General features: G+C 53.9%; 1 protein-coding gene across 1 annotated transcript in view; it reads right to left on the minus strand.

Annotated features, from left to right (window-relative positions):
- ALX4 (ALX homeobox 4) overlaps positions 1–8,106 on the minus strand; it is a 43,012-nt gene extending 34,906 nt beyond the window's left edge. Inside the window, exon 1 of the mRNA XM_066321062.1 lies at positions 7,228–8,106. Within this exon, the coding sequence (XP_066177159.1) occupies positions 7,228–7,624 (397 nt within the window). The 5' untranslated portion in view covers positions 7,625–8,106. The remainder of the gene's footprint in view (positions 1–7,227) is intronic.
- Between the last annotated feature and the right edge of the window lie 2,320 nt (positions 8,107–10,426).

Genomic DNA, 10,426 nt, shown 5'->3' on the forward strand with positions numbered 1-10,426 from the left:
TGAGCTGGGTAATGTAGTAGTGTTCATCTGTGCAGATGAGAGACCATGATATACCAACTTGTCATGACTAAGTCCTGCTGGGACCTGAAGACAGCAGCTACAAAATGTTGAATCACAGCTATTCTCAAGGGAGATATAAAGAATTTGATACTGGTGGATTCATACTTAGATAGTTCATAAAATCAGCTGCAGACCACCTTCCATAATAATGCTGAGTCTGTCACTGCTTATTACCCATCCAAGATATCCTCTCTTCTTCTTCCCTTGCCTCTCCTCATTCATCTCTTCTCCTTCCTCTCTCCATCCTATTACCCTATTTGTCACTGATTCCTCTCTTTGACCAAAAAATGACCTTAGAATTATCATGGTGATCTCAATTGCTCTTTCATATTCTGTCTACTTATGTGACAGTCAAAATATGAAGATGATTTGCAAGCATGAATGAAAAATACGGCCAAGCAGATTCAGCAGTATGTACAATAACATTGAATTATCTGAACTTACACAGAAAATAAAGTGGTGATTTATTTATTATATGTAAGTAGTTTTCCTTCTTTACTTATGAACTTTCCTTTACGAGTTGAGGCGGCTATCACATGTAACTATGATAAATTGCTCTGACATTTTATTAATATGAAATATTCCCATCCATCTCTTAGTAAATGTTTCTCAAGTCACAGGGGTCCTATATCAGCTGCATTACCACTCAGGCTTCTCCTAATCTAGAACTATCTCTTTTTTTCCATTTGAAAAATATATCTACATAAAGATATTAGACTTGTGCTTTCCAACATGATTAACAATTGAGATGGGACCTTTTTTTCAGATGTGTAGGAGGAGTACCTCAGAAACATATGACTTTTGGAACAGGGATTGCTCAGCATTTTCTGAAAAGCACAACTCATATCTTGTGTTGGCCAATATGGATTGTCTATGCTGATGAGTTGATTTTTAAAGATTAGACCATTAACATGGATTGGCAGGTTGAGCCTATTTTACATACTAAAAACCCAAGGATATGAGAACACACTGATTGCTTGCAGCTTTTTGCACAGAATAAGGATATGACTGTCAGGAAACCTAAGTTAAAGTCGCTAAAAAATCACACATGGGGCCTCTGCTCTGTGAGTTTCTTACTCCAGCAGTGGCTCCTTCTCAAGCCGGCTGAGTGCCTCTTCCTGCCGGAGCCACAGCCCTGCTAAGGTCACACTGATGCCACTGAGTGGCCACAGATTCACCTTGCACAAGTCACACGGGTATTCCAAGAGTCAGTTTTTCCAACTGTAAAATGAGAATAACAGCCTCTTACTGCCCCGAGGCACATTCACACTCTTTACCTGAGGATTGCTAAGCTACAAAGATGCCCTGAACAAATAATAGAGCATCTCAAGAACTCCAGGGAGCAAAACTGGCTAAAGGGCCGGGAAGTAGGATGAGCAAATGGACAGGTTTGGAGATGTCCTTTAGCAGCAGACCTTGGCTCCGAGCTTTTCAGACACCACCTCCCTCTTACAAGGGAAAGTCATCATGGCTTTGAACGCAGGGCTCGGAAAATGAGTAAATGCTCACGGTCTGAGGGATTGAAGTCTGCACATTAGCTCCCCTTAAACCGTGGGTGCATTTAACTTGGGAGGTTAGAAACCACAGCCAAAGAAATCTCTTTTGATTCACAACTTGTTTTGAGCAGTCACCCATAAAGCAGCCAGTGAATCACTCCAGCCAGTTAGTCATGCAACCACACTGAACGTACACTCAAAAGGCTGCACAAAATAAACAGCCTGCAGCTCCAGATAACACACACACAGCTCATTTGTGCTATCTGGCATCAGCAGAGATTGTTAATAGGACTCCTACACCAAACCCTTAGGAAAAAAACGCACTCAAATAAGCATCTCCAAATCTTTCTCTCCATCAGTATTTTCCTCGTCTACTTCGCTCCGTGTTGCTTTCAAAATAATTAAGACTAGTAAAAGTTTTAAGACTCTTTCTCTTTCCACACCTTTTTGTTGCTGGTAACGTCCTGCTGGGTTTACAGACGAGAGCTGCTGAAGTGTAGGGTTAAAGCGGAGTTAATTCCAATCAGCAGCGGACAAGTCGAAAATAAACAGCTCCAGTGCAAAAAGAAATCTTTCTGCAAGGAGGGAGCGGCAGGGATACAGGGGGAGGGAGCCTCCCGGTCCTTTGACACATGAGTGTTATAAACAGCTCGGGTCACGAATCCTATAAAAGCCTCCAGCCAGTTCTACCGTCCAATTCAAGAGAAGCGCAAAACACCTCTCGGAAAGAGTCGCGAATAAAACCTTCCTGCGCGGCCCTAGGGGTGAGGAACGTGAGCCCTACCTTCGCGTCTGGCTCCCTGAGGAAATCCCGCAGGTTTCCGCGGAGGAGATCCCGCACCTCCGAGTGTCTGTTCAAACAGAGGCTTAGCCAAACTCCTGGCGAGAGCTCCCTCCCCTCCCTGGGAGGGTGCCGGAACCCTTGAATGGCAGATCTGGTGGCCCTATTGTGGAAAAGAGAGGGCTATTGCCAGGGCGGCGTCAGCAGCACGCCGAGAGCCGGCGGCCGAGCCTCGCCGGGCAGCCGGTCCCACATCAGCGGGAGGGAAAGGCCGGCTCTGCCGCCCTGCTCCCTGAAGCTCGCCTCCTCTCCCCCGCTCCTGGCTCCTCTTGGCGGCCCCTGCTCCCTGATGCCAGCTCGGATCACATCCCCTCTTGTCCCCTTCCCCCGCTTCCCCAGTGGCGCCCGCCTCCGCGCCCTTCTCCCCTTTATACTCCCTTGTGCTCCCCGCGGGGATCGGGGCAGCCGCGTCTCCCCACCCTGGCGGAGAGGTGCGGGGGAGGCCGCGCACCCCGCCTGCGCCCTCAGCCGCGGAGAAGGAGCCGGGAGCCGAGATCAAAGCCAAGGGGAGAGGGAAGGGGCGGCAGGACCGAAGGGCCACCGCAGCTAGGGACAACCCCCCCAAGCGCTCTGCGCCCCGGGCTGTCGGCGGGCGAGGGGCAGGGGCCGCCATCCTCCTCCTGGCAGAGCCGTTCCTGCGGAGATCCTTAACAGGGACACGGCACCGGCCGAGGCGGGGGAGCCCTGCTGGAGCCCCAAGGGGAGCAGACGGCCCCCGTTACCCCGTTCCTCTCCGGGCGTGGGGCTGCGGCGGAACCGGGGAAGGGGCAGACGGCGCCGGCGCTCCCCGGAGCAAGGCGAACTCCGCCGAGCCCTTGAACGTCGGCGGGGGCTCAGCGCGGCGCCGCGGGGAGCCCCGAGCGCCTGGCAGCCAGCGGGCTCTCGCGGGAGGCGGAGAGGGACCGCCAGCGAGCTCGTTCCTGCCGTGCCTGCAGCTTACATTACATCAGGAAAGGAGGAGGAGGAGAAATCCATTAAAAGTGTCAATTTAAAAAGCACTCAGCGAGCCTCCGATTCCTACAGCAATGGCTTTCTGTACTTCTAATAATAACGCGCTTTCGGCCGCACTTCTTATTTGCTAGCTAAATTTAAAAAATGGTCGTTATTTGCATAACGCGGTACTTAAAGAATTTCCCCTGCTCGAGAAAGCCGTTTCCTTTCTCCTGTTTCCTTTGAGCAAATATCCCCATCACATTCGCCTTCACTCCCAAAAGGATTTTGTTCCAGCCGGTATTTCTAGACAGCAATACTTGTATACATTTCTGTGTGTATAGGGGTATTTGAATACATATGTTTCAAGAAATATTACCTACTTTAGCTCCACGCAGTAGAAATAGCAAGTCAGATTACTACAGCACATAAATCATCAGAAAGCTTTTTCCCCTCCTAAGCCAAGATATATAACCTGTTCTCGGGACTAGATGATCTTGAATGTCTCTTCCAACCTTGAAGATTCACGGATTCTGTGACTTTTACTTAAGAATTCGAGTTTCACTGCCCGTACCGGTTCGCGGCAGGGAACGCGGGGCAAAGAGTGCGAGGCTGCCGGCCCGTGGCAGCGCAGGAGCAGCAGACTCCGGGTAGACACAGGAGGAGCCGTGCCGGGAGCCACATAGGGCCAGGCCGGCAGCCGGCCCTGCGAAGGAGCCCGGCCGAGTGCCAGGGCCGCCCGGTGCCGCTGTCCCTGCCAGAAGCCGGACTGGAAGCGCTCCGACGCTTGCCGTCCGTGTCCTCCGTGTATTTACGACTGCAGCACTCCCTGGCCTATATTTATCCGTACAATGCAGTGGAAGGTCTTAGATCTAGAAATAGAAGCCGAGAGCAAGAGATGGCAGGCTCGGGCTTTTTATAACTCAAAAAGATTTGTTTATTAAAGAAATAAAATGAAATTAAACTACTATAAAAAGGAGAGGACAGCCTGGCCCTCCGAGTGGGTGCCGTGCCCGCGGCAGCGCCCGGCTCCGGGCCGGCCGGGGCCTCCACAGCGACCAGGGAAAGGCGGAGGGGAGGGCTGCGGGGCCGCCGTGCGGGGAGCAGCGGGCCCAGGAGGGGACCGGGCAGGGCCATGAGCCCGCCGCAACGACGGGCGCGGGGGAAACCGGCCGCCTGAATATCGCCAGGCAGGAGAGCCTGCCTGCTGATTGGCCTCGTTTGGTGTTTTGCTTGGTTGGGTTTGTGGGGAGTTTTTTTTCCCTCCTGTTTTGGTGTTTTGTTGTTTTTAAAATTGAGGGGTTTACAGTCACGGCGTTCCACCACACCAGCATCCTGCTCAGGCGCGGGCAACATGGGGCGCGGGAAGCCAGTGGTCCCCGCCGCGCTCCTTCACCTCTGCGCAACGCGCACGGCAGCACCAGCACCGAAGCTGCGGCGGGGTGTCAGCGGGAAGCAGTGAGACAGCCGCCTGTCCCCAGCTTCCCAAGCAAACCTCTCCGGGAAGCTCTCCGCAGCCGCCTTGGCTGCCATGTGCGCGCTGGCTGACCGCGCCGGTGCCCGCTGCAGAGAGCGAGCGCGGCTTCCTCTTCCCCTGTGCTCAGCCGCGCCGAGGGGATCTACCCCGACCCGGAGGTTTCCCCGTCCCTTCAGCCCCAGCGGGGTTCCTCGGGCACAGCTCCTGCGGTGGTCCCGCGGTTTGGGAAAAGGCGGAGAGGCGCCTACGGATGTTGCAGTCGCTCCGCGAAATCGCGATCTGTCTGTTATTAGCGAGTGTCTCTCTTCAACCATTAAGCACTATTATTATCACTATTGCTATTAATTATCCTTGCCGAACCATGTGTCTCTCATTAGAGCCCACCGTCCCCAGCCACATCACAAGGGGCTCACAACGAGCGCGGTCTGGGTCGGGCCTCGCCACCCGCCACCGCCGCGGGGCTCCCGCTGGAGGAGAGCCCCAAACTCCGCTTGAAAATAAACCAGGGGAGCCCCGGCGGTGTTAGGAGGGCAATAAACTCATGTGATTCTATCGGGGGGTTGTAATGTGTCATCACAGGCTATGCAGATGCCCTGGGCTTTGCAACCTACAAAACAAGACAGCCGGTTAAGAGAGAGGATGCCAGGGCGGCGGGAAAGGCACGGAGGGCTGCCCTGCGATCCCACTCCTGGAGCGAGCGGGGCCCGGTTACCTCGTGCACCCTGCCGATCTCCACGGTCCCACTGTGTGTCCTTCCCCGCGGAGCCCGGGCTGGCCCCAGAAGAGCCCCCGCGATGCGGAGCGGGCCTGGCGCTGGTGGGGGTTGTCCGCCCACGGGTGTAACAGTGTCTCACACACGGGGAAAGGCCAGGGGAAGAGAGAGCGTAGGAGAGGGTCAAAGCCCTAGTTCTGCCCAGAAAAATTGTGCAAGGAGCCCTCAAAGAGAGCCCTCATGCCGCTCCACGGCCCGGCGAGGAGACACCCGCAGGAGGATGGTTGTGCCACCAGGTGTGAGAAGGACCCGTGTGGGTCCGGACAGGAGCCGTCCGGGCGCACCGTAGCTGGGCTATGCCTGCGGCTCCTGGGCACGGTCTCTATGGGAAAGACTTAATATCCTGTTCCTGTGAAGGGGAATCACCTGTGCGTGAGGGAGTTGGGGCCGTGAATCTGGATCCAGGAACGCCTCAGCTACAAGCAGGGGGCGAGGGACGGCGCCTGAAGGCGTCCTGGCAAGCCGAGGTTTGGGAGACAGGCAGAATAGTAAGGCGCCTTTACCCTCTTTTAAATCTAGAGACGGGCGAAAGGGTAAAGAGTGCAGAGTGCTCAAATGACGGCGAGAGCCTGGAAGTGGGATTGCTGGCCTGACCCGGACCTCTTCCACCTCCTCTCTGACCGTCTTAGGGTCCCCCTGGAGACACAGTCCTATAGCTGTCCTTGCCTTTGGAATTAACGCATCGAAAATGGGACCCGTCAGCAGAGACGCGCTCTGAACCTAAGCTGGGGCAGCCCCTCTGCCCACAGAGAGGTCACCGGGAGGGAAAGGAAGAGCTTTCATTTCCACCTTCTCTTATTGGGAAAACGTAGGGAGGTTGATTTCTTTCGTTGTTGATTTTTTTCTGTTTGGTTTTTTTTTTTTTTTTTTTTTTTTTTTTTTTTTTTTTTTTTTTTTGGAGGGAGGGGGGACGACGACGGACTGTTTGTTTGTTTGTTTTGCTTTTCCCTGACGGCTCCGACACAGCGGAAACCTCCCGAAGAAGCCTTTTAAAGCCACGGTCGGAAGCGACATGAGAAGCGCCCCCGTTCCCGGCTGTACTGTCGAGCAGCAGCGCGAGGGAGTGTCTTAATTGCCGCTAATGACCCACGGAGGGGATGCGAGGGGGTTATCTGCAGCCGGGCTGAAATCAATTAGGGGAGTGGCAATTAGGGGAGAAAGTGAGAGACAGGAGAGGCCATTACCGCGAAAAGTGATGATTTCGCCGAAATTTTCCAGAAGTTCTTTCTGTGGAAAACGGTCCCCTCGAAGAGTACATTGCGCAGCCTGGCGCTCCGCTCTTTCTGTTTCTGTCCCGGTTTCCGCGGAGTTCCCCGCGCTGCTCGAGAGCTAAGGCTTTGCGGGAGCGCATCGCCCGCATTCCAAAATTACCATTAAGATCGCGGCTAAGCGGGACACGGGGGAAGGGCGGCTTCCCGCGGGCATCCCGGGCTCCAGCCCCGGATGGGAATGAAGATATTCGCGGGGCACGGCGACCCCCGCTGCGGCGAGAGGGGGCTGCGCGCCGGAGCCGGGCAAGGTCTCCTTGACCCCGGTAGGGTTTGTCCTGCCAGGCAGCCACCCCCCACGCTCCCGGGAGGCCCTTCCCAGGCCCGGGAGTCTCTCTCCGCTTTCGCCTCCAGTGCTTCCCCGCCGCACGCCAAGCACTCACCGTAACAGGAGACCTGCAGGGCTCCGTTGTGGCCGCTGCTCTCTTGCAGTTTGATGTTGCTGTCCGGGGGGGTTTTGCAGGCGCCTCGCTGCATGTAGAGGTGCGGCTGCTGCTGCTGCGGAGGGTATTTGTTAAAGGAGGCCGGAGAGCCGGCAGAGCCGGGAGCCTGCACGCTGCCATCCAGGGACTGACATTCCTGCTGGCTGTAGCGGCTCCGGCACTTAGTGCTGCTGTCACCAAAGCCTTGTCCTTTGCTGGCCAGGAAAGTAGGGCTGAACTTGTCACTTGCTTGAAATGCCCTAAAAGGCGAGGAGCCTTCTGTGTCCTGGGAGGCTGCGTTGTAGTAGGAATCCATGGCAGCCGGATCACAATAAGAAACACAAGTATCAGCATTCATTCCTAAAATTAAAAGGCCCGAGTGTCCTTAATGCGCTTGGAGGGGCACCAGGAACCACTCTTTCTCTCTCCCTCTCGCATAGACACACACTCACAGCTGGGCCAGGGAGCTCTAAGAGGATTCAGATGTTCGTGAAAGCTGACCAGATCTCCAAACCCCCTTAAGTTCTCGCACAGTAAAAGGGGTCTTTTTCTTTCCCTCCCTCTCTCTCTCTCACATAAGCTTTCCCTCCGTGTCTCTCTCCAAACTACACTCTAAAAAGGCTCTTCTCTGCACTTTCCCCCCCACCACATAGAAAAAAAAGAAAAGAAAAAAAGAGGGAGAGAGAGAGGGAGACCTCTCCCCCAATTAATATGTAGATGATGACAGTGGAGGGGAGGGGGCCCAGGAAGGGGTGTGTGTGTGTGTTTGGGGGTGTGTGGAAGCAGAGGGAAGGTGGAGGTCGTATCTTTCGCGTTAAAAACATAAAAAATAAACCAAACCAGAAAACCAAACCAGCCCCTAAATTTTTATGATTAGAACCCAGAAAATCAAGAAGATGACATAGACGCCACGAAGGGATGAGTGGGGGATCCGTGCCGGCGGAAGCGCCGGGGACTATTTAATGGTTGTGACACGCTCTGCTCACTCCAGTTCGCTCTTCTGCTCACTGCCCCAGCTGTGGGGACCCTCGCCTCTGAGACCCCCTCCTCTCCGTTAAAGGCAATACGGATTTTCCCCGCAGCTATCTGCCTTTAAGCCTCCCGTTAACCCCTTCAGGGCCGAGCGCTCTCGCAGCGCTGCCGTGAGCTGTTTCCCTACAGTGGCACGGCGGTGCCGCTGTCACCCCGCACAGAGCTGGGCACAGAGCTGTCCGTCGGGTCTCGCCACAGGTTTATGATGATCATTATTTATTAACCTCTAAAAACGTGTTCTCTTCAGGTGTAAAACTATTGGATCCAAACGGGAGGGCAGCAGGGGCGGATTTTAACAGGGTCACCAAGCACAGAGAATTGGACCAAGCTGCTGGAATTGCCAGAGGTGACCTGCAAAGGGACAGAGGCTGGCAGGAACCCTTTTTGGTTTGAGGGGTCAATTACAACCTAGAAAGAGCTTAAAAATAAATCAATACTCACCTTTCGTCGTCCTTCTCCCCCCCCGCCCCCGCCCCAATTCAACCTGATTCCCCTCCTCCCCCAGTTAACTCCTGCTACCCCTTACTTACTCTTACCCTGCCTTCCTCCCATCCCCACATCTGGTTTCTATTGCTCACTTACCTTGAAGTTTTCAGTAATAAAGATATTACGCAAACTAAATCCACAGAAGAAAAGAAAAGAAAAGAAAAGAAAAGAAAAAAAAGAAAAGAAAAGAAAAGAAAAGAAAAGAAAAGAAAAGAAAAGAAAAGAAAAGAAAAGAAAAGAAAAGAAAAGTTAACGAAATAAAAGGGAAAAAAAGAGTGAGACAAGAAGAACCTTAACCCCTTTGGGAGCGCGGGCGGCAGCGGAGCCGGCTGCGGGCGGGGAGCGGGGGCACCGGCGGCTGCTCTGGGCTCCCAGCGGGCTCCCCCCGGGGCCCGGAGCATGTGTCCTCCCTTCTCCCGCGTAGCTTCCCCCACCCCGTGCAGAGCGGGGGGGACTCGTGGCTTTCATCTGTGTGTGTATATCTGTGTGTGCGAGGGGGATCGGGACAGCAGGAATGGGAATGCGACCCCCGAGACCACGGCTCGGGAGGGGCCCGTGGCCACCGCCGCCCTTCAGGCCTTTGCTCCGTGAGCAACACCGGCACCGCCGTTCTCTTTACCTCGGATCTGACAAGAATAGGCGCCCACCCCTCGCCCCCCAGATGCAGAAGGGATTTCTAGCGACGTCGTCATTAAAAACAGCCAGAGACGGATTCATTTACGAGGTTTTAAACCATTTTGTGAGTTTCCCTCAGAGCAGGGCCGGGCTCGCTGAGTTTTCTAGCTCAAGAAACCTTTCAGAGGATTTGCCTTCCTTATTCTCTTTATTACCTCTACTTAATTCTTTTCTCGTCCTTTCTTTCTCCCCTCCCAAACTCACCCACCCCACTGCAGGCCCCTTTCTTTCCCTCGTCCACGACATAATAAAAACCAAACCAACTCAATGCATGAAAGCCTTTCTAAAATCCGCTTCGGGGCGGCCAAGGGAGCTTGGGTACCGCCGGTACCGGCAGCCTGCGAGCGGCTCCGCAGAAGGGCAGCTGCCCTGGGTACCGCCAGCTCCTCAGCTCCCCATCCCCAGCTCCTCCGCAGCGGACTCGCAGCGTCGCTCACAGCGGAGGGGCGCTTTAAATACGCGTTTCCCAGTTCCTTCCCCCGCGATTTTTTTGGGGGGGAACGAAAAAGAAACCTGAAAGAAATTATGTGAGGGCAGTTCTCGACGCTACACCTTTATACTCGGCCTCGGGATTTTTCTTCGGCAAAGTTAAAACCACAGCAAGAGCAAAAACTAAAGGGAGAGATCTGGGGATCGGGCAGGAGATTATAAGCACACACACACATAGATACATACATACCCACACACACACACATATATAAAATATATAAAATATATTTATATATGTAAGATGTTTGTTCAGAAACGCTGCAGTGCACTGACTCGCAGAGGCAGCGGAGCATGGCCGACCCGAAGGAAGGCTGCCCAGGGTCCCTTCGGTCAGAACGCTCGGCTAGCCCCTCCTTGCATTAAATTACAACGAAAAATCAATTAATTTCAAATCAGGGCTAATTTGCAGCCCTAGAAAAGGACAGCAGTGGAACCCTCTGTCTAAGAGCCGACTTGCATCCCTAGAAGCGGAAGGTTA

This window comes from Sylvia atricapilla, chromosome 6, assembly GCF_009819655.1.
Source record: "Sylvia atricapilla isolate bSylAtr1 chromosome 6, bSylAtr1.pri, whole genome shotgun sequence".
Classification (NCBI taxonomy): domain Eukaryota; kingdom Metazoa; phylum Chordata; class Aves; order Passeriformes; family Sylviidae; genus Sylvia; species Sylvia atricapilla.